This window comes from Mytilus galloprovincialis, chromosome 13, assembly GCF_965363235.1.
Source record: "Mytilus galloprovincialis chromosome 13, xbMytGall1.hap1.1, whole genome shotgun sequence".
NCBI lineage: Eukaryota > Metazoa > Mollusca > Bivalvia > Mytilida > Mytilidae > Mytilus > Mytilus galloprovincialis.
In genome coordinates this window covers 5,929,891-5,956,634 of record NC_134850.1, presented here as the reverse complement: position 1 = coordinate 5,956,634, position 26,744 = coordinate 5,929,891, and the positions used below count along the sequence as shown (strand labels likewise).

Sequence of the window (26,744 nt, the reverse complement as noted above, 5' to 3'; positions counted from 1 at the left end):
CACCTACATGTATGTGTCTGAGGTTTATAAATAAAGTATTGTCTATTGTCTAATAAGGCAACAATCCTCAAGAGTTCAAATCATTGATGTGGCTTATTTGATTGAAAGTAATATGAAAACACAATTTACAGAAAAGAATAAATTGGGCTTTTTTTATCATATATATTGTTTAATCTTATATTTGTTATGCTTTTCTCAACTTTTTTCATTATCAAAATGTACAATAACTACAGTTAAATAAATAAATAAAAGATGTGGAAAGATGGATAACAGCCGCATAAACATGTTTCAATTTTCATCAACAAAATATTTTTCAATTTACCTTGTAGAGCACCTGGTATCTCTCTCAGTGTGGCAATCTCACTGACAACAAAGTGATCTATACCTGTTCTGTTTAACAAGTCATCACGAGAAGAGGGAATTACAAATTCAAAACTCATCTTTAAAACTGAAAAAAAAAGAATAAGAGATTATTAAACAGTATTCATTTCTTCAATCATTTGTCAATAGAAATAGACTTCATAACAACATTTCAGATTTGTCCATTGATTGCACTTATTTACAATTTTAATTCTCATTGTGCTCATTTCGCAAATGTAGGACTTGGGCCGTTCCTTTTTAACCAAGTAGATAAAATGGGCTTACAAACATCACAGCATGGGGTTAAGTCATTATCAGAATAGTAATGAGGCTGGTCACAGATGATATTTTTTTCCATACAGTGCCAACCAATCAAGTTGTCATTTTCATTCCAGATAATTAACCACTTCGATTTTTGTTAATTCTGCAGAAAATACTTGCTTCAGTTTCTAGACTAGTTCATTAGTTGATTTCTTTTTTATAAGTTCATGTAGTACATTCCCTTTTTATTTTCAGATCTCTAAACTAACTTATTCATTTACTTTAAATTTCTAATCTCAATATACAATGTAAGAGACAGGAACAACTTGCTTTCATGTCTATCTGGCCCCAAGTCGATCCAGCCCCAATAAAAAATTATATCTATAAGGCCAGAATTTTTTTATTTGTTGGTCTACGGATCCGCCGATCCGATTTTGCCGATTTCCAGAATAAAAATAAAATTCACTTTTCATGCTTTTTTATTCCCGCCGACCGTACCAAATGCATTATCCCTAAAAAATAATTAAAATACTCGTTTTTTTATGAAATGAAATTTATGCATTAATCACTATTAAAATTGATAACACTTTCTGTAGTGAAAAAAATAAAACTTCCATTTTACGTTTCTAAAAATAGACAAATCAATTTTAACTGACCTTGAAATGTGGTTTGCGCAAATAAATTTTGCGAAACGAAACCTGTGTTTAAAACCAATTACAAAATCAATTCGTTTACCGTATTTGTCATCAGTCCGTAAGATGTATCATCTGATAGAAATAGACTTGTCCAAATGTGGACAGGTAGAAGACGTCAAGTTAAAGTACTAAATATTAACAAATCATTTGAAATTTTCTTGCTTCATAGATCATAAAAAAATATCGTCCATTTGGCCAAAAAAAAACGGGAATGCATGACAACAGATTAATCCGATATTCTCGTTTTTCCAGTGGACGAGTCCATTACGTTTGTTGACATGTGTGTTGAAACTTATTTTCGTACGACGTTTTTACATTTTTTCTTCTTTATCAGTTTTTGTGCTTGAAGATCGTAATTCACCAAGCCCACCAAGTTATCGGGATTTGATTAAGAGCTACGCGAATCTGTTTTTCATGTTTGTGAAATGACGATATCCAAGCAGTCCCGTCCACTTTTTGTTTACGGGAAATTATTAGAATGTCATGCGATGTTTATGATAGCTGATTTCATCGCACTAAAATCTAAGAAATGATGACAAAGTAGCATATTTTTTTTATTTTTTTTGCGACCGACCTACCCGACTTTTTCATTGGTAAAATCTGTAAACCAACAAATTAAAAAACCCTGGCCTAAGGAATAAAAGGAAGATATTTATTGTAATTCATAAATGTTCATGAATTTTATATTATAATAATGTTAAAGCTGTACGGGTATAATTACAATAAAAAACATATATAAAAGAATTTATTACAATCAACAGCCATCAACATTAATCGGTATTGTTTCCAATTGACTGTGATCTTAGCAAGTGTCATCCTGTGTAATAAGGAAGTTACATTAACAACAACACAAGCCGATCCCCAAGCTGACACACACTTAATTTTTGTTTAAGTTCTAAAAACTTCTAAAATTGATAAATGTTGTTTGATTGCCGAATCCTTTCTATAAAAAAGGAGACAGAATGTGCTTTCTTTTAATATCACAATTAATTAATATAACATCAATATTACAGACACAATGACACTGATTTTCATATCGATTCAAAATAATGTCGTCAATTATTGATACTTGTAGATTTTTAAAATTCCATTTATACTGATTTAAATTTGTCACCAAATCCTCCATAGGCAGTATAGATTAGTATTCATTATTATATTATGGGGCCAGAGGGACCTGGGAAGGATCAACTGTGGGCCGGATTGACTTGGAGCTGGATTAGTTTGTAGACAGAATGACAGAATACCGAACAACTTTATCTTCTTCTGATTGTATAACCCCCTCTTTTCCCGACTTAAGGCTAGCCCAACCTTTTACAGGAGTGTATGGTGTTGTGAAATTATACACCTTATCGCTAAAACAGTGACAGGATAGTCAATCAAATGACGGTGGTCACTTAGTGTTAGAAGTAGAAGTAATTCCGGCTGACCCGGCCGCTTGAACTTTTAACGTAAAAATGTATACAACAATCACTTTTCAATTCTGGCTTCAGATATTTTGTTTTATGATGTCAAAATTTTACAGGAACCTGTGTGATATCCAGTAATGGCGGACAGACAAATAGCGATAAGATGTATTGTGAACAGAACAGGGAGTTTCTTCAGTTAGTACTGCAGGAACTGGTACAGCAACAAGGGATCCGAATGAATACATGACACAAGGGTTTGAAGGATCGTACTGCCTCTTACGAAAGATATGATATCTAGAAAGTTTCAACATTTAGCAAACTTTCAATAACTCAACCTTGCAATGTTCAAGGAAACCCCCCTTTTTATGTTTCAACAAAATTATGAGGTCACGCCTTCTTGCATTTCCTTTATAACTGTTCTCATCTATAAATCAATGATAAGTATAATAGCATTACTTGTTATGTGGACTCTTACTTCTTTTAACTTCCTAAGCGTCAATACTATACTCGCATCATTCCACAATGTTTACAAACTTTGAAAATTTCAACTTTCCGCCTTTCGCAGCGTGAGATATCAACCAATCAAATTGAAGCTTTATATTTACATCTTTTAGAAAAAAGAAAAATAAAGACCAAAGGAAAATAGAATTATAATTTCGATTAGATTTGTCAAATTTCTTCCAAATTTTGAACCTATAAATGATTTGATGAAAACTCAAAATTTAAATAGACCAATCAATTTGAAAATCTATTTAAAGTTCCGACAACTGGAAGCATTCATTAATCTCCAAACCGAAAGTGGCCGGCATGAGAAAATCTTTTAACACCGAGATGGACAAAAATGAATAATTTTAAGCCCTTTTATCTTATTCTTTTATTGCTATCGTCTGTGATATTGTTATATTTAAGTTTTAAAAGTATTGTTTTACTCACAGTTTTAGCAGTTGCTGTCATATGGGGCTCGAATGTCGTAAACGGCTCCTGGAAAAGTACAAATACTCAAAAATCAACAGCATTTAAATTGAAAAAGACGAAACCATTCTCACATGAAAAGAAAACTAAAATAAAATTAAGCAACAAGAAGAACATTTACGATCCATCATTCAAACAGTTTTTTAATGCAAATTGTGAAGCAGAAATGCCATCCACAGTCAAACTGACACCAGGCCCAAATCGACAAAAAACATCAAATTTTAACAGAAGTCAAACTTTTTCATCTCCGTCTCCATATCTCCGGACGTCATTGTTAAACAGTTCATGCTCTTTTCAAGAGCGCTCGGATGGCAACTTGTCCATTTCATCAACAAATGGTCATTCAAGATCTCCAGCACCATTTTTACCATCGATCAAAAGAGCACTTGGGGTATCAGAATACTCACCAAGGTAATTAATAGTACGAGACAGGTGCTGCCATGAAAGAGAATTTTGCTAGTATTATCAAACAGTTGCCAATAAAGGCACTTAGAGATCAAACAAACCATTTTAAAGGTGCTGCCAGACTGCAATGTCATTAGTCCGAGATTACTCTGACGTCCAACGGCTGTTTTGCCAGACAAGCTGGGGCCGTGGGACGTCAGAGCTCGTCCCATATCAAAAAGTGGATATTGCCCACCCAAAATATATGCGCTGCTTCGTCACTTCTGGTGCCGACTATTGCGGACTTGGAATTATATAAATCGGGCATCAATCTGTTCATTTTTCATTTATCTCTCCATTCATGTAAGTTTCACCTACATGCACACCTTTATTTTCTCATAATTAGACAGTTTTCACAGAGCCCCATCGATTTCGGCATTTTGCCTTTCATTTTCAAAGATTATCACGTGACCACGAGAAAACAGTGATGATTTATGCAAATGACCATAATGTAACACCTCGTTCATTTACGATGCAAGTTATCTAAATGTCCGAGAGCTTCCGATTGTAACGTGGTCGGAACTAAAATGCTTCATACCGATCTCCTGTAAAGGAGGTGAAAAATCGTTGTTGGCTTCTAAAGGTTAAAAGGAAGTAAATATAGATCGCTGGCGCCACCTAGATTTTACATCCAAGATAATAGGTAGAAGTAAATTTATTTTCTGCTGCCTTGGTAATTAGAAATTAAAATTGAAATAGTGAAAAATGAGTGTTGGCCATTGGTGTAGAAATAGCGAGAAATTTAGAGAAAACTCTCTAAGACTAGCAAGATTTTCTGTGCCAAATTAAGCATGGGGTGTTCTTCATTCATACTATTTCGAAAATTCCGGAACCGTTGAGTACCCTTAAAAAATGCCATTTTTCTATCAAAAAAGCTGCGGCACCATATGTGTTTGACCATTGCAATTACACCCAAAGGTGTTGATAATTCAGAATTCGAAATTTTTTTTAATGGATCTTTGATAGTGAAAAGGCAGGACCAAATAAGGCTACCATTGTCGCCTATGTAAATAATTACTTCCTTGTAACCTAAAGCAAAATGACGATTTCTGGCGCATCACTGTATTTTTCGAGATATTTTAGAAATTGGATCGGTAAATTAATAAGGTACTAAGTGATTAACTATATCAGAAGAAAATTACTGATCGCCGTGAAACTATAGTCTATATCAAATTTTTACTGTTTTTTTTGTTCTTCTGTCTCAGGGGTAGGGTTCATCGATCTACTGTAAAAACGAGAATTCTGTCAAGGACTCTGTCTTTAATAATTTCTCCTCAACCTCGATAACACTGAATGTATTTATGCATATCTAAAAAAAGGGGGGCTTATTTTTGCTTATATTAGCGATTTTTTTGTATTTTTAATGGCTAAAATGTGCCAAAATGACCGTAAAATATTAAAAATTAGGTAAAAAATCAAAGGCTATACATGTTCCTCCTTAGTATCGTCGAATTGAATATTCTGAACACAATTCATATAAAACACATAACAGCAATGATGAATTCTTAGTTTCAGCAGTTTTATAGTCTATTTCATAAAATATTTTGACTCTTATGCAACGGTGTCCATATATTCGCGATAAAGACATATAATTTGGACACAGTTATTAAATCATCAGCCTTAAGTCTTTAATAGACCCCAATCGAACTTCATTAATCAAAAACCGCGTTTTAAATATAACCAAACAGTCAAAATGAGCTGGTCAATGGCCCCAAGTCTGTAAAAAGTAACGTTTTCTGTAAAGGGGGGTACCTGTAAAGAAAGTCATTTTAAATGGTGAATAATTGTCTCTTTAATCCAAAATTTTGAACTTAAGCAGCAGTAGTATATAGTAATCGACTAACGTAAAGGTTGTCCGATTTTATTTCAATATGTGTCAGTATAGGTTAAAAGGAAGTAAATATAGATCGCTGGCGCCACCTAGATTTTACATCCAAGATAATAGGTAGAAGTAAATTTATTTTCTGCTGCCTTGGTAATTAGAAATTAAAATTGAAATAGTGAGAAATGAGTGTTGGCCATTGGTGTAGAAATAGCGAGAAATTTAGAGAAAACTCTCTAAGACTAGCAAGATTTTCTGTGCCAAATTAAGCATGGGGTGTTCTTCATTCATACTATTTCGAAAATTCCGGAACCGTTGAGTACCCTTAAAAAATGCCATTTTTCTATCAAAAAAGCTGCGGCACCATATGTGTTTGACCATTGCAATTACACCCAAAGGTGTTGATAATTCAGAATTTGAAATTTTTTTTAATGGATCTTTGATAGTGAAAAGGCAGGACCAAATAAGGCTACCATTGTCGCCTATGTAAATAATTACTTCCTTGTAACCTAAATGTTAAACATCGATCTCCTATGAAGGAGGTAGAAAAATATAAATATTTGCATATTTTGAGTCTCGAGACCACGAACTCTCTCGTAACTTGACGTCCATTTGAAAGTGAAAGTCAAAATGCCGAAATCGATGGGTCACTGTGAAAACAGTCTAATTATGAGAAAATAAAGGTTGGCAGGTAGGTGAAACTTACATAAATGAAGAGATAAATGAAAAATGAACAGACTGATGCCCAATTTATATAATTCCAAGGCCACTAGTCGGCACCAGAAGCGACGAAGCAGCGCATCTATTTTGGGTGGGCAAATATCCACTTTTAGTTTTTGATATGGGACGAGCTCTGACGTCCCACGGCCCCAGCTTGTCTTGCAAAACAGCCGTTGGACGTCAGAGTAATCTCGGACTACAATGTCATATGCATGATATGGGCCATGGGATAACACTGCCTCGGTTAACTGGATATTTTTTCCCAACTTTATAAGATATGAAAATGATAGAAAACACTTATGTTCCGTCATTGTGGTATTAGTCACATTTTAATATAAAATCTTTTTTTTCCCAATTCTTATTTTTTTACATTTACAACAGACATGACAGATTATATATTTCTAGACATATTTATGTATCTTCTAATTTCAATTATTAACTTGTGTGATGATGATTTGTAACTGCAAAAGGCTTGTCTATCATGTCTTTAACCAATTTTTGGAAGTTAAGGTTCATCATAACAAACGGACAAATATGGCTGTATTTACATGCCAAAAATTACTCATACAGATCTAGACTTACCTGTAAAGTTGGAAAAGTTTTAATGCCTAGCATCCACTAGATATAATACAGTTAAATGCATTTTGTGTTTCAGAAAGATAAAATCTCTTTTGGATTTTGAAGGGCATTTTTTTTCCTTCATGCAAAAGGTGTGAAAATTGACTAAGTTGTGGTACAACTATGAGATGCTTCCTCAGGTAAAATACCGGTTTGTATTGTTTTCATTGTCCTTAATTGACATGGACACCAGGTATCTTCACAACTATAGGTGAGTTAAAGAGTTTATCTGAGTCAGTGAGTGGACAGTATACATGGTATAAAAGTAATTCAGGTGTTTGTTTATTTTTGCACCTTCTGCAGAAAGGAAAAAAATGCCCATCAAAAACCAAGAAAGATTTTATCTTTCTTAAACACAAAATGCATTTAACTTTTATATATCTAGTGGATGCTAGGCATCAAAACTTTCCAAACAGCACAGGTAAGTCTGTACACAGAGTAGTTTTTGAGGTGAAAATACGGCCATATTTGTCCATTTGTTATGATGAACCTTAATACATGTACAATCAAATGACAATATGTCCAGTGACTCCAGTCCATCTTCTGTATTTACATCTCAAAAGTGTGGGCAGGCAAAGACCCAATAATGTCTGATTAAAAAGGAATCTAGTAAAATGATGCTCTAAATGAATTCTTTATAGGTTCAAGTCTTTCTGTAAATTGCAATTTTACATTGAAACTACAAAAAAGTTGAAAATAATGTTGCAAAATGCCAAGTAAAAGATTAGACTGACGAAATCTTAATCAATGTCAACCCAAATGACTGGCATGTGACTTATTTTCAAGAACTGTTGGGTTGCCATGAAAACGTTTTTGAAAATATTGTATATATGATCAGATTTTTTATTTTTTCCCTAGTTTGTGCATTCTTGTAATCTTCAACATATTGAAGTTAAAGAGTATTACATGTATGTAGATGTATGTGTAGAGAGTGCTGAATGTTACGTTCAACACAAACAATTAATCAGTAATATTTTTCAGGAAAAGACAAGTGGTCATCCATCTTATGGGTTTAGAAAATAAATTTCTTTATAACCATGCTTACTGTATACTACTGTAAATTCAGAATTTATTGCGTGTATTTATTATAGTGATTAGAACACAATTTTAATTTTTATACGACCGCAAAATTTGAAAAAATTTCGTCGTATATTGCTATTACGTTGGCGTCGTCGTCGTCGTCGTCGCTGTCCGAATACTTTTAGTTTTCGCACTCTAACTTTAGTAAAAGTTAATGGAAATCTATGCAATTTTAACACAAGGTTTATGACCACAAAAGGAAGGTTGGGATTGATTTTGGGAGTTTTGGTCCCAACATTTTAGGAATTAGGGGCCAAAAAGGGCCCAAATAAGCATTTTCTTGGTTTTCGCACTATAACTTTAGTTTAAGTTAATAGAAATCTATGAAATTTTGACACAAGGTTTATGACCACAAAAGAACGGTTGGGATTGATTTTGGGAGTTTTGGTTTCAACAGTTTAGGAATTAGGGGACAAAAAAGGGCCCAAATAAGCATTATTCTTGGTTTTCGCACAATAACTTTAGTTTAAGTAAATAGAAATCTATGAAATTTAAACACAAGGTTTATGACCATAAAAGGAAGGTTGGTATTGATTTTGGGAGTTTTGGTCCCAACATAATAAAGGGCCCAAAGGGTCCAAAATTAAACTTTGTTTGATTTCATCAAAATTGAATAATAGGGGTTCTTTGATATGCCGAATCTAACTGTCATGACTGTGTATGTAGATTCTTAACTTTTGGTCCCGTTTTCAAATTGGTCTACATTAAGGTCCAAATGGTCCAAAATTAAACTTAGTTTGTTTTTGACAAAAAATGAATCAGTTAGGTTCTTTGATATGCTGAATCTAAAAATGTACTTAGATTCTTGATTATTGGCCCAGTTTTCAAGTTGGTCCAAATCGGGGTCCAAAATTAAACTTTGTTTGATTTCATCAAAAATTGAATAAATGGGGTTCTTTGATATGCCAAATCTAACTGTGTATGTAGATTCTTCAATTTTGGTCCTGTTTTCAAATTGGTCTACACTAAAGTCCAAAGGGTCCAAAATTAAACTTAGTCTGATTTTAACAAAAATTGAAATCTTGGGGTTCTTTGATATGCTGAATCCAAAAATGTACTTAGATTTTTTATTATGGGCCCAGTTTTCAAGTTGGTCCAAATCAGGATCTAAAATTATTATATTAAGTATTGTGCAATAGCAAGTCTTTTCAATTGCACAGTATTGCGCAATGGCAAGAAATATCTAATTGCACAATATTGTGAAATAGCAATTTTTTTTTAATTAGAGTTATCTTTCTTTGTCCAGAATAGTAAGCAAGAAATATCTAATTGCAAAATATTGTGCAATAGCAAGATTTTTTTTTTAATTGGAGTTATCTTTCTTTGTCCAGAATCAACTTAAATCTTTGTTATATACAATATACAATGTATATTCACTTTTTACTACCAACTGATAAATTAAAATAATCTTTACCATTCAGTGATAACAAGCAGTTTTTTTTACATCTTAATATTTTATGATGTATTTAAATGAGTAGTTATTGTTGCAAACTCCATTAGAAATTTTAATTGAGATTAGTTTTGGAATAAGGGAAAGGGGGATGTGATTAAAAAAATTGGGTTCAATTTTTATACGACCGCAAATTTTGAAAAAATTTTCGTCGTATATTGCTATCACGTTGGCGTCGGCGTCGGCGTCGTTGTCGTCGTCCGGCGTCCGAATACTTTTAGTTTTCGCACTCTAACTTTAGTAAAAGTGAATAGAAATCTATGAAATTTTAACACAAGGTTTATGACCATAAAAGGAAGGTTGGTATTGATTTTGGGAGTTTTGGTCCCAACATTTTAGGAATAAGGGGCCAAAAAGGGCCCAAATAAGCATTTTCTTGGTTTTCGCACCATAACTTTAGTTTAAGTTAATAGAAATCTATGAAATTTTGACACAAGGTTTATGACCACAAAAGAAAGATTGGGATTGATTTTGGGAGTTTTGGTTTCAATAGTTTAGGAATAAGGGGCCAATAAAGGGCCCAAATAAGCATTTTTCTTGGTTTTTGCACAATAACCTTAGGTTAAGTAAATGGAAATCTATGAAATTTAAACACAATGTTTATGACCACAAAAGGAAGGTTGGTATTTATTTCGGGAGTTTAGGACCCAACAGATTAGGAATTAGGGGCCAAAAAGGGACCCAAATAAGCATTTTTCTTGGTTTTCGCACTATAATGTTAGTATAAGTAAATACAAATCTATGAAATTTAAACACAAGGCTTATGACCATAAAAGGAAGGTTGGTATTGATTTTGGGAGTTTTGGTCCCAACAGTTTAGGAAAAAGGGGCCCAAAGGGTCCAAAATTAAACTTTGTTTGATTTCATCAAAATTGAATAATTGGGGTTCTTTGATATGCCGAATCTAACTGTATATGTAGATTCTCAACTTTTGGTCATGTTTTCAAATTGGTCTACATTAAGGTCCAAAGGGTCCAAAATTAAACTTAGTTTGATTTTGACAAAAAATGAATCGGTTGGGTTCTTTGATATGTTGAATCTAAAAATGTACTTAGATTCTTGATTATTGAAGTTTTTTTGGTCCAGTTTTCAAATTGGTCTACATTAAGGTCCAAAGGGTCCAAAATTAAACTTTGTTTGATTTCATCAAAAATTGAATCCTTGGGGTTCTTTGATATGCCAAATCTAACTGTGTATGTAGATTCTTCATTTTTGGTCCTGTTTTCAAATTTCAAATTCTACATTAAAGTCCAAAGGGTCCAAAATTAAACTGTTTGATTTTAACAAAAATTGAATTCTTGGGCCTCTTTGATATGCTGAATCTAAAACATGTACTTAGATTTTTGATTATGGGCCCAGTTTTCAAGTTGGTCCAAATCAGGATCTAAAATTATTATATTAAGTATTGTGCAATAGCAAGTCTTTTCAATTGCACAGTATTGTGCAATGGCAAGAAATATCTAATTGCACAATATTGTGAAATAGCAAATTTTTTTTAATTAGAGTTATCTTTCTTTGTCCAGAATAGTAAGCAAGAAATATTCTATTTGTGCAATAGCAAGAATTTTTTTTAATTGGAGTTATCTTTCTTTGTCCAGAATCAACTTAAATCTTTGTTATATACAATATACAATGTATATACACTTTTTACTACCAACTGATAAATTTAAATAATCTTTACCATTCAGTGATAACAAGCAGTTTTTTTTACATCTTAATATTTTATGATGTATTTAAATGAGTAGTTATTGTTGCAAACTCCATTAGAAATTTGAATTGATATCAGTTTTGAAAAAGGGAAACGGGGATGTGAAAAAAAGGGGGGGGGGGTTAAATTTTTCTCATTTCAGATTTCATAAATAAAAAGAAAATTTCTTCAAACATTTTTTTGAGAGGATTAATATTCAACAGCATAGTGATTTGCTCAAAGGCAAAAAAACCTTTTAAGTTCATTAGACCACATTCATTCTGTGTCAGAAACCTATGCTGTGTCAACTATTTAATTTTAGATTTAAAAAGTTTGAAGAAGAAATCTTTAATTGATTTGTAAAATCTTGGCATTTGTTTTGTGTAAAAAAAAAACATGTAATGTCAAAAATTTGATCACAATCCAAATTCAGAGCTGTATCATGCTTGAATGTTTTGTCCATACTTGCCCCAACTGTTCAGGGTTCGACCTCTGCGGTCGTATAAAGCTACGCCCTGCGGAGCACCTGGTTCTCATTTGAAATTTCATAAATAAAAAAGAAAATTTCTTCAAACATTTTTTTGAGAGGATTAATATTCAACAGCATAGTGAATTGCTCTAAGAGAAAACAAAAATTTTAAGTTCATTAGAACACATTCATTCTGTGTCAGAAACCTATGCTGTGTCAACTATTTAATCACAATCCAAATTTAGAGCTGAATCCAGCTTGAATGTTGTGTCCATACTTGCCCCAACCATTCAGGGTTCAACTTCTGCGGTCGTATAAAGCTACGCCCTGCAGAGCATCTGGTTGCGATTTAATCTTATAAATTTTTATTAAATGTGAGATTAAATTTTTGGGATAGTAACCCAGTCGCTTTTTTTTTTTTTTGCATTATTAAAAACATCTCAATAATTTCAGCATTTACAGTAATTAGTTTTAAATGTTTATTTTCAGACAGGAAAATTCAGTTGTTCCTCCATCTTACCAAAACTATCCTTCACAAGCATCACCAGGATTTGTTCCGGCAGTTAGACTTATAAAGCGAGAAAGGTCATATTTAGGTCACCAGAAATCACCATCAGTAAGGAGTTCCAATGTAGTAAGGATTGCTCCACCAGAGCCACATAAATTGTCAAGTCCAAGGTAGGATATTATAAGAATGAAATTAGGTATAGTGTGTAATAATCAGGTTGGCCTTCTTTTTTTATGCCCCACCTACGATAGTAGAGGGGCATTATGTTTTCTGGTCTGTGCGTCCGTTCGTCCGTCCGTCTGTTCGTTCGTCCGTTCGTCCGTCTGTCCCGCTTCAGGTTAAAGTTTTTGGTCGAGGTAGTTTTTGATGAAGTTGAAGTCCAATCGACTTCAAACTTGGTACACATGTTCCCTATGATATGATCTTTCTAATTTTAATGCCAAATTAGAGATTTTACCCCAATTTCACGGTCCATTGAACATAGAAAATGATAGTGCGAGTGGGGCATTTGTGTACTGAGGACACATTTTTTTTTAAAGTTTCATATATCCTTAGAATAAACAAGAGATTATAAACAAACGCTAATAACACTATTTTTAATTAAAGAATTGAAAGTAAAGTTTAAATTAGTCAAAACTTAAATGTTGATTCACATTAAAGGAACAAACACACACATATACCATGTATACATGTATCACAAAATAGTAGCCGATTGGAGCTGTTATACATGTATGATATCCTTGCAACATATAACACCCACCAGTGATTTCTATGTTTTTAAATTAGAAAACCTTTCAGGAATGAAGATGGAAAACTAAACTTCCATTGTTTAAAAAAAAAATGTACACAAGGAAATAGCTGACCAACTGATATCCAGTTGGAAATTTAAATTTTGCTTTTCATTACATCTATTATTATAGATTATCTTGTTAATTGATCAAAGTTCATTTGTCAGATTGAAATGGCTGATAATGGCATTAAACACCAATAACCAATTAATCATTTCATAAAAACAAAACTCACCTCAGTTTTAGTGTTAATAAATATAGAAGAAAAATTGTTATTTTTTTCAGATTATTTCATATACAAACAAGTAGTACTGATTCAAGGAGGACACCAGATACTCAAGCTGTTATACAAGCTTTAAAAGAAAAAAGGTAAACTAGCAAAGTGTGTTCTCACTAATGTTGTAAAGAAAAACATGCTTTAACATAAATATTGATATTCAGGGTGAAAAAAGGTCTTTTTATTCATTTAAAACAATAAGTCAAACATATAATCAATGCAATGAAAATTTGTTATTTTATAGATTTTTTCCTTCAACCTATGCTGTTGAAATTTTAGCATTAACATGATTAATCAAAACATCTAAAAGAATCCAGAATTTACTGTAAATTTATGTTATCTTAATCCTTATAACCTTTTCCAATAGTTCATTATTTGCATTGATATGGCAGAGTTCACGAAATCTTTTTTCCCCTGGTGGTCCTTGAAGAAAATCTGCTGGTCCTCACTATTAATTCTATTGAAAAATACTAGAATTGTGTCAGTCCTATGCAAAATTTTGGTGGTAAAATCCCGAGGACCACCACTTTTCGCAAACTCTGATATGGATTTATTTTCCTTTGAACCGAACTTTCCGGTAAGACGACTGGAAATGTGCCTCCTTTTATTGGGCTAGGATACTTATTACTGTGGATTTACTTATTTTCGTGGATTATGAAAAACTTACATATTCGTTTGTATTTAATTTCGTGGTTTTTAAAGATTGCATACAAGCCTATAGAAAATTTGGCTTCCATTGAACATTTAATTTCATGGTTCACTTTTACCCACAAAATCCATGAAAATTGGTATCCTACGAATAATAATGAATCCACAATATATATTTCTGAATAAAATATTGTAACCCTATTTCAGTTTGAAGAGAAGTTATGGAGGATATGACCATGACCTTGATACCTCCTACACAGATTACCCAGTACAGCAGGCAAAAAGAAGGTATGTATGTGTTGTTGATTGTTTATTCCTGTTCCTTCTTTAAATGTGATTGACTTGCCATGATTATGATGAATGGAAAACTGAGATCTAAGTCCATTAATCAGGTGATCATTTTGATTATCTTGCTTTTTCACCCTTTTCAACATGTTAAGATAGTTCCTGATCTGATCAAAGTGGTATTTACTTGGTTGGAACTTCATTAAAGAAATATAATATATTCCTAATTCTAAAGGTTAGAGGAATCCATTTAAAATTTGTGTATTGCAACTTTTTATTGGTAGACCAATGTTCCACAAGAATTTCAGAAAGTTGATGTTCTTAGAAAATTACCAATTTTTTTTTGACTGATGACAATTGAATAGAGTGTTAGATTGCTCTTACAATAACATCTTGATATTCTTTGGTGCTCATTTATTATTTTTCAAAAAATCTATAAAAACCCATTTATTGTAGCATATGATTTGACAACTAATGATTTTTAGAATTAATAACTAGTTACCCATTTTCTTTGCTCAATGTATGATTTGTATTAAAACATATATCAGAGCCGTCAATTATATACTGCAATACTTGTTGAGTTCACTGAACATAATCTGGTTTTGATTTTCTAGACGACAAGACAGTCAACAATCAAACTCCTCAACCTCATCTTTGCCACCATTGCCTGATAGTCTGCCTGACCTGTCGTCATCAGGTTATACAATACCTCGCCTAGAAACACCCACGTTAAAGAGGTCAGCTCACATTGACGACTGGGACGATTCCTGCAGTGCTAAAAAGTTAAGGAAAGATGGACGTGTTAATTCTATACTCAGTTCCTTAAGTTCTAGTCAGAGGGTAGCAGAAAAGGAAGTAAGTTTTTCATGCAGTGTATTATGGGTAAAATGTTAAGAAAAGATGGACTTGTTAATTTATATTCAGTTCCTTAAGTTCTAGTCAGAGGGTAGCAGAAAATGAAGTAAGTTTTTCATGCAGTGTATTATGGGTAAAATGTTAATAAAGATGGACTTGTTAATTCTATACTCAGTTCCTTAAGTTCTAGTCAGAGGGTAGAAGAAAAGAAAGTAAGTTTTTCATGCAGTGTATTATGGGTAAAATGTTAAGAAAAGATGGACTTGTTAATTCTATACTCAGTTCCTTAAGTTCTAGTCAGAGGGTAGCAGAAAAGAAAGTAAGTTTTTCATGCAGTGTATTATGGGTAAAATGTTAAGAAAAGATGGACTTGTTAATTCTATACTCAGTTCCTTAAGTTCTAGTCAGAGGGTAGCAGAAAAGGAAGTAAGTTTTTCATGCAGTGTATTATGGGTAAAATGTTAAGAAAAGATGGACTTGTTAATTCTATACTCAGTTCCTTAAGTTCTAGTCAGAGGGTAGAAGAAAAGAAAGTAAGTTTTTCATGCAGTGTATTATGGGTAAAATGTTAAGAAAAGATGGACTTGTTAATTCTATACTCAGTTCCTCAAGTTCTAGTCAGAGGGTAGCAGAAAAGGAAGTAAGTTTTTCATGCAGTGCATTATGGGTAAAAAGAAATCACAAGATCATTATGACCATCTTATATAAACTAATGAGATATGGTATGATTTCCAATGAGACAACTATTCACTAGACACCAAATCACATAAATGAAAGCAACTTATTATCTGCTATAAAAAGCCCAGACATAAGAAAAAGTAAAACCACTCAAATGAGAAAACTGATGGCATTATTTGTAACAAAACAATTTACGATATCAAATATGACAAACAGGAACTAACGACAACTATTCATCTATAGCTTACTGACCTAAAGAATGGTGGGTTAAACATGTTTGTTGGCGCATAACCCTCCCCTAACCCAAGACAGTGAACATAAGAACTGTAAAAAAAAATTTAATGGCTCAACTCAAAAAGATCAGTTCAAAAATAACTAACAATTGGTTTCCATTCTCTCACTTTAGTTTGCCTTAACCATATTTTATGAAACTAATAAACAAAGCTTATTCCAACCAAACACACATCAGGTTTTGAATTTATGTGGTCTCACTTTCACCTTAATTCATTTTGTAAAATAAAAATGTTTCCGTACTTATTTTTCACTTTGCCTCAACCAAATTTTATGAGACTAATGCTTCTTACCACCAAACTCAGAGATCAAGTTCAAATTGGTGTCACTTTCACCTTTGTAACCTATGTTTTCTTTCAGGTTCAAGTTAAAAGAAAAGTATCAACAAATGGCAAAGAAAATAATCCGTCTATATCCAAACTGGCAAAGAAAGACATAACAGAAAAAATATCACTAGACAGGTAAGCTACACAATCTTTCATTTCTGTACACAAAACTTTTTTATTTTCGTGTTCAGAAGGGGCCTAAATGAGAGTATAACACTGTTCAGTGGAAAGTAGTTGCTCATAACCAATATTATAGGCTTCATGCCAAGTTCATGGATTTCAAATGGGATAGTATTTATACTTGATGATCATCACTTTTTGATACTTTTTTTTATCAAAATCATTTTCATGATTTTCACTTTGATAACTGCTTATTTTTATATAAGGTTCAAGATTTATGAAACCAATATTTTGACAATGGAAAGAACGAAAACTAGCAAACCAAATTTGAATTCGGTCAGTCAGTTTTTGCAAATTTGGAATAGGAATTGAAATATGAGTTGTGAGCCAGTTATTGTTCTAGAGTTATGCCCTGTTGTAAATTAGAAAAATTGCATTTTTTTGTTTGCACACTAACTTAATTTTTATGAAACTCATACACAATACTCTAGTATCCCAAGACACAGGTTTTAAATTTTGGTTGTGAGTCGTTTATGTGCTATTCTTGTTGACAGATCTGACACAGTTATAATATCAACAACAGAAGGTGTTGATGACACACCCTCTAAAGAAACAGATACACCAATCAAGGACACATCACTCGATTCTTCTGTGGTAAGTTTGAATAAACTTGATTGTCAAACATTGTAAACAAAGTCAGTTTACAGTTCTGTAGTTTTTCATTTCACAAAATTACCTACCCCTGTCTAAGTTGACTGTCTCAGTCTCAGTTAAACAAACTGGTTATTTATACTATGCAATATTATGTAGGTCCATTTCTATACTACTGTGGATTCATTTATTCATTTTCATGGATACCATTTGTATTTTTGTATTTTCATAGATATTTGATTTTTTGGTAAAGATGAATTCTAAACACAATTTAAAAAAAGGAGATATGGTATGAAACAACAAACCTGCAGAATATTAAATGGTACACTCAAATTTGTGGTTTACCTTTTCCGAAGATATCCACTAAAAGTGGTACCTTTTCAACAAATAATAATAAACCCACATAATCCTATATGGTTAATGAGGGAGGGTAGGAGGGGTCCTGATCCCGAAATCCCGACCTTAAAAACATGAAATCCCGGCTTAAAAAAAAGAATTCCCAGATCCCGAAAGGGTCAATCCCGAAATCCCGAGCTTAATAACACCCGATCCCGGAGTCTTGATAAAGGTCCTATCCCCCCTTGTTTATGTCAGTTGATTCAAGTTGAAATGTTCATTATTTTTTTTAGCATGTGCTCTTTTCACCGAAAATGTTTGTCTATGTTGAGCTTTTATTCAAAACATTTGGTGTCAATAGAAATAATCAATATTGGCCATCTTTAATTTCAGACTGTAGATAAACCAAAGATGGTAACGCTCAACCAAAGCTTCTCGGCCAGAAAGAGGCAGACATCTTTATACTCAGGGCTCAATAAAAGTTTCCAGAAGGTAGGATCATATAGCATGGCTAAAGATACTTCAGGAGTATTCAAAGAAATGACTTCTCTTTTTTTGGAGAAGTTTTGAATCTGCATGGAAAATTAGAATCCTGCTTCAATTAAAACCAAATTTTATCAGTTCTTGTTCTATAGTGTCAAAAGTAAAACTTGGAACTGTAGTATTTGACTGCATACTTATGAGGGAAGACCTGCCAACTATCAACATTTATGGGGGATATCCCCCATAAGAGGTATTGACCTGAATTTTGAAAAGTAATTATTTTATAAATGAAGACCTCAACACAGGCATTCCATGAGTTAAAAGGCAGTTACTCATTTAAACATTAAAGTTGTAGATTATGAACACTTGAAAATTTAAGTTGGATTATATTGGCATGTAGAGAAGAACTTAACAAACCTGAAAGCCATTTCACAAGCCAATGCTGTAGGACTTGTGGTTAAACGTGAAGACTGACTTATGACAATATAAGAGGAGTATTAGGTCGTCTTGCACTTAAAATCCCCCATGTAGATTGTGAAAAATCAGCAGATATGTGAGGGAGGATTTTTATGTGTCACTCATTGATTCTTCAAATTTTTATATGGTGGAAGGGGAAATTACTTTTTGAATCTACAAAATTTTAAGATTTTTGGTGTTGATTTACTCAAGTAAATTAGACAACAAAAGAAATCATAGACTTGCAATTACAGGTAGATTATATTAGTAAAAACTCTGTCTTGTATGTATGTAAATGATTATTAGGGCTATTCCAGAAAAAAATGTATGGACGGGTTGGAAGGCAGTTTTTGTCAACACCCACCACCCAGACAATTGTAATTGAGAATTATAGTGCATAATAGTGTGAAAAGTTGCTCTGATACCCATCACCCATGTATTATAAATACAATGTGCCTTCCAATCCTCCAATACATTTTTTTATGGAATAGCCCTTAGTAATATGCCTTGTTTTCTGTATGCAGGTACCACATGCTAATGTTATAGCTAGTATGGAAGACTATGAAAATGATATGGGTGCTGAAAAGAAGAGAGTTCAAGACATGCTAGAAGGTATCCATCAGGCTGAGACTGAGAAAGAAAAGGAAAAAGGTAAAGCCATCTGTTTTAAAGGGATCAAGGAATCTGTCTGCTTGTTCTGTTTGTCCGTGTAAACGGATACCTGACATTTTTGTTGCCCACCACAAAAAGGGGTCTTAGGAATAGGGTTTGAATGTCTTTAAGGTCAAGGTCACAAAATGAAACACTTTTTGAAAATTACCATATGCAAATATTCAGTCATGTTCGATACCAAATTTTGAGTATTTTGAAGTTTATTGAAGCAACCTGTAAGGTGGTTTGTTGACAATTTGACTGGAATGTCTGCCTGCAAGGTCAACAATTTGTATGCCCCACATAATCCTCAATTTTCTACATAAGAAAATGCCTGTACCAAGTCAGGAATATGACAGTTGTTATCCACTTGTTTGATATGTTTGCGCTTTTGATTTTGCCATTTGATTAACCCTTTAGCCGATGAGTCCCGGTTTACCGGGATTCACGCTTCAGACAACTGACGATGAGTCCCGTTTTACCGGGATCGGAATACATCTTTTATGTTTCCCGCTCAAAACAGTGCAAACATGAGTTATCTTTCTTTGATGAATACCCGGATGAACGTGTAAACATGGGGCTTCCATTTGTTAAGAACCGTGTCAAAATCAGACGAAATTTACGGAATTTACGAGAATTTGAAATGAGGGAACATTTTTTTTGAAAGAATATGGAAGAATTGAAGCCAAACTAGTATACTTTTTTGACATAAAATGTCGTTTTATGTACAAAACACTTGGAATGGACATCGTTCAGTGTGAGGAATTTGTACAGCCTCATAAAATTTTTCAAAAGTTTGCTTTGGGTTAAAAAATTACGATTTGGGGTAAAAGAGCAGAATTTGGAGAATTTCACCTAAATAATGCCGAAAATTTGAAAATTTGAATATTTTATGAGGAAAAAATTATCAAAACATGAATAAAACTGTGAACATGGTGTTAGTGAATGAAATAAATAAACAAATAACTACAAACAAGTTTTTATTGACATTTATTATGAAGATCTCCCACTTGAGCAATAGTAGCCAGGGAAGCCATCGTCTCAGAGTAGCTTCTGTCTGGGCAGCAATCGGTGAAAGGGTTAAGGACTTTCTGTTTTGAAGTTCAGTATTTTTGTTACTTACTTTTTATAAACATGGATTGACAAAATATCTGTTTTTTTTCTAAATCCAGCACTGTGTACTGATAGTGGAAGACACATGATTGTTTTTAGTGTAAAAAAATAGAATGCAGCCTTGAAATATAATATAACATAAGCTGTGAATACATTTAAAGATTCTCGTAATTTAAATCAAGTTAAGAAGTACATGTATAATTTTAAACACATCAGTTTATTTGCCTGGACATTTTTAAAATATCTTCAATGCATTTCAATTAATTCTCAGCTGATAAATTATGTCTGTTTTACAAAAGCAACTGCTGTGTGTCATTTTATTTGATGCGACTGTCATACAAGTGAGAGGTTTAGCTAGCTATAAAACCAGGTTCAATCCACCATTTTCTACATTAGAAAATGCCTGTACCAAGTCAGGAATATGACAGTTGTTATCCATTCGTTTGATGTGTTTGGACTTTTGATTTTGCCTTTTGATTTTTGATTTTCCTTTTTGAATTTTCCTCGGAGTTCAGTATTTTTGTGTTTTTACTTTTTTTTTTCAATGAGTCCATATTCAGGTATCCTAATTATTTAATTCTTCTTATTCTGTTTCATGAATAAAGACAAATCAATTCATTGCATGAGTTTCTGACTAGAGAATATTTGCTTTCTTTGTCAGGAGTCTTATCAACATTTTTACTACAATTTTATTACTTGTGTTATATTTATAGAGGCAAGCAAAAATTCAACAGCATTTGGAACCTCAGTCAAAGCCAGTGAAACAGTGCCACCTACAATTGCACAGGGTGAGCTCACATGTCTATTTTGTTGTAATTTTTCCAATTAGTACATGTATGTATAAAATGAGATGTGGGATATGTATCAATGAGGCCACAACTAAATAAGAATAGAGGTCACATTACAATCCATGACATTATATACATTTAGAGGTCACTGTAAATTCTTTGATAAAATAAACATTTATAGAGGTCACATTACAATCCATGGCAATATATACATATAGATATAAAAAAAGAAGATGTGGTTTGATTGCCAATGAAACAACTGTCCACAAGAGACCAAAATGACACAGAAATTAACAATTATAGGTCAGTGTATGGCCTTCAACAATGAGCAAAACTCATACAGCATAGTCAGCTATTAAAGGCCCCGAAATGACAATGTAAAACAATTCAAACAAGAAAACTAATGGCCTTACTTATATAAAAAAATGAACGAAAAACAAATATGTAACACATAAACAAACGACAACCACTGAATTACAGGCTCCTGACTTGGGACAGGCACATTCATACATAATGTGGTGGGGTTAAACATGTTAATGGGATCCCAATCCTCCACCTAACCTGGGACAGTGGTATAACAGTACAACATAACAGGTCACTGTAAATTATTTGATAAAATAAAAATTTAGAAGTCACACTACAGTCCATGACAATATGTACATTTAGAAGTAACCATACAATCTGACAATTACAACATCCACACTGTATAACATTTTCTTATTCAACATAGACTGTATGTTTATGTTTTATCCCAAGTGAGGAACTTTGTCAGTGAACACAGATTCATGTTTCTTCTAATTTGAACAGCGATCAAATTCCAATCCTAGTCCTTAATGTTAGTAATAGTAATCCTAGAGATATATACAACATTTGGTCAATATCAGAAAAATATAAACTTGTTTTGTATGTGGCTGAGAAAATGGGGAAGGGTGAGGTTTTACCAACTCCTACCCAGTTAAATGCTGATTATGAAAAAGTTTATATTTTTATAACATTGACCTTATGTTGTTTTTATAATGCAAATTAAATTGTAACACATATTCTAAACTTATTTTAATGCTTGAATGATCCCCTGATTACAGAAAATGTTCAATGATGAAATTGACATTGCACAACATATACATGATATAGCTGTGTTACTGTATTTAGGAATTGAATACAACTAGTTACAGTATAAAAGAGATTATAGTATTATCTGATCCAAGGTCAAAAAGAACTAGTTACAGTATAAAAGAGATTATAGTATTATCTGATCCATGGTCAAAAAGTGAAATTTATATACAAAAATTGACATCCAGCACCTTTCAAATTATATTTATTTAATTTTCTTTCATTTTAGTTTCAGGGTTTCAGACATCAGCTTTAGTAACAACAGCAGCCTCTACTGTATCTTCGGCTGGTTTGTCCTTGACCTCAACTGGACCCATACCATCATCTACTTCTACAAGCTCTGTAACCACGGATGCAGGTTCCAATCCAATGATGTTTAAATTTGCTACTGTCAAAAGTTCTAGTCCACTCAAAACAACAACACAGGGTGGTTTAATGTCAGGGTCATCCCCTATTGGAGGAATTAATAGTAGTGCTGGAGGAAATACTACTACTGTAACATCAGCAGGGATGGCTCTTTCTACTGGATTCTCGGCTGCTTCAGCAGTTTCTGCAAGTGGTGCTCCTAAATCAGCAGTACCTCCATTTGGATTGAGTACAACACAAGGAACAAGTGCACCATCAGGATTAAATTTTGGAACAACTGTTACTCCAGCTTCTTCTACACCTTTACAATCTGGATTTAATTTTGGATCTCAGCCAGCTGGGTTGTCTTCTGTTCCAGGTTTTGGAGCCACATCTACGGCCACTCCTACTGTGACGACAAAGGCACCACCATCCTACGGTTTCACCACAAATGTTATTACTGCTCCTTTGGCTACACCAACACCATCAGGTTTTAATTTTGGTTCTGCCACCTCTGCCTCTGGTGCTCCTGGGACAGGGCAGACAGCATCAGTATTTGGAACACAACAAGGTGCTCCAGGTTTTGGAGCCCAAACTCAAGCCTCACAACCATTTGGATCTCAGCCCCCACCTGCATATGGATCATCAACACTTTCATTTGGTGCTGCACAACCTCAATCTACAGCGGCTTCATTTGGTATGCAGCCATCTACTAATGCCACTACCACAACAAATTCTACCGGCACTAATCCAACAGCATCAACATTCAACTTTAAATCGTTTAATAATCAAACACCTGCTCAGCAGCCAACAACACAGCCTGCTATGTTTGGAAGTCAGCCTAATGCAGGTGTTTCAACCTTTGGGCCTGGAGGATCTACTGCCACAACAACTCCAGGATTTGGAGGCACACCATCTTCCTTTGGACAAGCTACTTCTACTGCTCCCTCAGGAGGAGGGTTTAACTTTGGAGCAAGCACTCCATCTTTTGGAAGTCAAGGGACATCTGGTTTTGGACAAACGAGTGCTTCTAGTGCTAAACAATTTGGGACAGCAGGATTTGGAGCTGCACCTACACAGCCTGGGTTCTCTGCCACCACTGCAAGCACCACATTTGGTCAGGGAACAACAAATATGTTTGGTCAAACTACCACAACAGCAAGTTCTTTTGGTCAAGGTACATCTAGCTTCGGGACAACTTCATCAGTCACTGGATTCGGTACCGCTGTACCATTTGGCCAAAGTTCAGTACCAAAATCAACATTTGGACCATCAGGAGCAACCTTTGGTCAAGGGAGTACAACATCAGGACCAACCTTTGGTCAAGGGAGTACAACAGCAGGACCAACCTTTGGTCAAGGGAGTACAACAGCAGGACCAACCTTTGGTCAAGGGAGTACAACAGCAGGACCAACCTTTGGTCAAGGTAGTACAACATCAGGACTAACCTTTGGTCAAGGGGGTACGTCATTTGGAACTACTACCAAAACAACAGCCAGTGGTTTCGGAGGTACTTCAGGATTCTCATTTGGCCAAGCCTCCAATACTTTTGGGACTTCTAGTACACAGGCAAGCGGTTCTGGAAACTTTGCTTTTGGAACACCAGCAAAAACAACTCAGCCAGCTGCTAATTCAGCCTATAATTTTGCATCTTCGAGTGGAGTACCCTCTACTCCAAACAATAAAGTTGGAGAAGGATTTGATTTCTCAGCCTCAACAACTCCATCAAACACAGGAGGAGGAGGAGGAGGAGGTTATAATTTCAGTAAGTTTATCTTTTACATGCTGCTACTGTGGATTCATTTATTTTCATGGATATCAGTTTTTGTGGATTGAGGAAAACTTGCATTTTCGTCGATATTTGATTTTGTCGTTTTTCAAATCTCTGCATGTAAAGCCTCTAATAAATTTGTAATTTCGTTGACTATTTGAATTCATGGTTTACCTTAACCCATGAAACCCATGAAAATTAGTATTCAACGAATTTTTATTTTATGCTTAATATATTTTGAGACAAATATCTACTAAACTTCAAAGAAATGGATATAAGCAATTTTTGGCAACCTTACAGTCTTCAACAATGAGAAACACCCATATCACAGTCAGCTTTAAAAGACATGAAAATGTGAAACAATTCAATAAATTGATAAACAAATTTTTTTTAAAAATAACACAAATGGCAGACATGAACCAACAACAACCTCTAAACAACAGGCTTGTTAACGAGTACTTTTAAAATCCAGATCAGCTTGTTGGTCTGGTACAAAATAATTAAGGTAACATGTTCTAGTCCTGATATGCATGTAATAATTGCCCCAGGACTCTTAACACATCAACATAGAAGAAATAATAATAGCTATAAACTAATTCAACTTAAGGTGGTACCTAACACTACAGGGAGATAACTCTGTAAAATCAGCTAAATGTTGTAATTACGTTGTGTTGTTAAGGGAATATTAAGCTTCTCAATGATCAAAATAAGTGTTTGACAAACTGCTATATAACCAGTGTAATTTTTCTGATAAAACGATTGGTTCAAATGTTTTGAATTTTTTATATTTTTGTAAAAGGGTCAAAGTAAATACTTTGTAAAAATTTTAAGAAAATTAAACGAGCCAAATTAATTTTAGTTAAAGTGTTGGGTACCACCTTAAATCAGCTCTAATACAATGTACTTGAGAATTTAACTGCCAAGTATTTCCCTATTGATTTTTCCTTGCTTCATTTCTAGGTGCCAATGCAAGCTTCGTAACTCCAACTGGAATGGCCACACCTGTCTTCGGGACACCAACAGGAGGAGCTACACCTAACATGTTTAGTGTAGGGGGTACAGGAAGTGTACCAAAGCCAAGAGTAGCTCGAAGGGGGAGGAGAGGTATCCGAGGACGTTGATCTCAAAAAACTATTAATATTACCATAGGTTACCATGGTGATCTCTAGTTTAAAAAAGAATTTGGAGAAACATGGTAGCTCAAATAATCAAAGAGATATATGTCCTAGATAAAGTGACAGTTGAGAACAGTAACGATTGTTTTAACAGGATATTGACATTAATAATCATGTATAAGATAACAGTGTGTAACATGGTGTAAGTGTCCAATGGACAATTGGCCAAAGTCTTTCTCCATCTCTGTTAAAATTGTCTGAATGTCTCGCATATATCAGGTCTATGATGAATTGAAACTTCCAATGTCTAGGAGAGAACTCTTATTTGCTCATAGACCTATGCAGGTTAGCTAATTGTATTAAGGTCAAATTGTTTTGTCAGGCTTTGCAGATCTAGAGATATGGTTAAAAGGGCTATTGATCAAATTTTGTTATGCATGTATGCATTTATACAGAAGGACATATTTAAGACAAATTTCTCTGTCTCAGAAATTTTAGTTTTGAAGTTATTCAGAATGATTAAATATTCCTCAAAAGCATAAAAGTGTATAATAATATTTAGATTTTTGTTTGGCTGAAAAAGGAATCAAATGTCTTACTACACCTAGAGAAGAACTTAAATATGTTAATGGTTTTTAATTTGAATTTCATTTTCTAATTAAAAAGGAATCTGGTGTCACTTATTGGCAATCATACCACATGCATTTTTTTTGTACTAGTGCCTTTTCTAATTTAAATATTAGGGTATATTTATTTATTGTGAACTTTATATGTATGGTATTAAATGATATGTTGCATTTGTACTTATTAATTTGTAATCACACAGGAGAACAGTGTTCAGATATTATAATTGTTACCAGTTTTTGTGCTACAAAAATGGAGGATGATGATCTTTTTTTTTTTGTTGCTCTTAATTATATAGATTTATGTGAATTTGGCAATTAGGAGTTTGACTTGAGGTATGGATACTGTTGTTTACTGTAGATTGCATGGTGACCTCTAAATGTGTGTACTGTAAGATTGCTGTTTCATTTACAAATACATTGTGAGAGCTTAATTAAATTTTCCACTGGTTTTAGATGTGAATTTTATAAAGAGTATTGCATACAAGATGAATGAAATGCTTGGAATAACTATGAAAAAGGCGGCACTTTCAATGAAATTC

At 33.6% G+C, this 26,744-nt stretch overlaps 2 protein-coding genes across 3 annotated transcripts in view; one reads left to right on the top strand and one right to left on the bottom strand.

Annotated features, from left to right (window-relative positions):
- Window positions 1-3,295, bottom strand: part of LOC143057373 (condensin complex subunit 1-like) — a 35,038-nt gene extending 31,743 nt beyond the window's left edge. The window contains exons 1-2 of the mRNA XM_076230677.1: window positions 3,198-3,295; window positions 323-448 (exon numbers count right to left, since the gene is read on the bottom strand). Of these exons, the coding sequence (XP_076086792.1) occupies window positions 323-440 (118 nt within the window). The 5' untranslated portion in view covers window positions 441-448; window positions 3,198-3,295. The remainder of the gene's footprint in view (window positions 1-322; window positions 449-3,197) is intronic.
- Window positions 3,296-3,540: 245 nt separating this feature from the next.
- LOC143057624 (uncharacterized) lies at window positions 3,541-26,052 on the top strand. 2 transcript variants are annotated; one of them, XM_076230966.1, is made up of 12 exons: window positions 3,541-4,105; window positions 12,474-12,662; window positions 13,566-13,649; window positions 14,413-14,493; window positions 15,105-15,345; window positions 16,675-16,775; window positions 17,315-17,414; window positions 18,141-18,239; window positions 19,211-19,337; window positions 21,164-21,238; window positions 22,578-24,458; window positions 25,425-26,052. In XM_076230966.1, exons 1-12 carry the CDS (start codon window positions 3,564-3,566, stop codon window positions 25,583-25,585), a joined length of 3,681 nt encoding a protein of 1,226 aa, XP_076087081.1. In that variant the 5' UTR covers window positions 3,541-3,563; the 3' UTR covers window positions 25,586-26,052. The 2 variants fall into 2 exon arrangements, with proteins under 2 accessions (XP_076087081.1, XP_076087083.1); XM_076230968.1 differs by lacking the exons at window positions 3,541-4,105; window positions 12,474-12,662; window positions 13,566-13,649; window positions 14,413-14,493; window positions 15,105-15,345 and adding an exon at window positions 15,665-15,771.
- The last annotated feature ends 692 nt before the right edge of the window (window positions 26,053-26,744 follow it).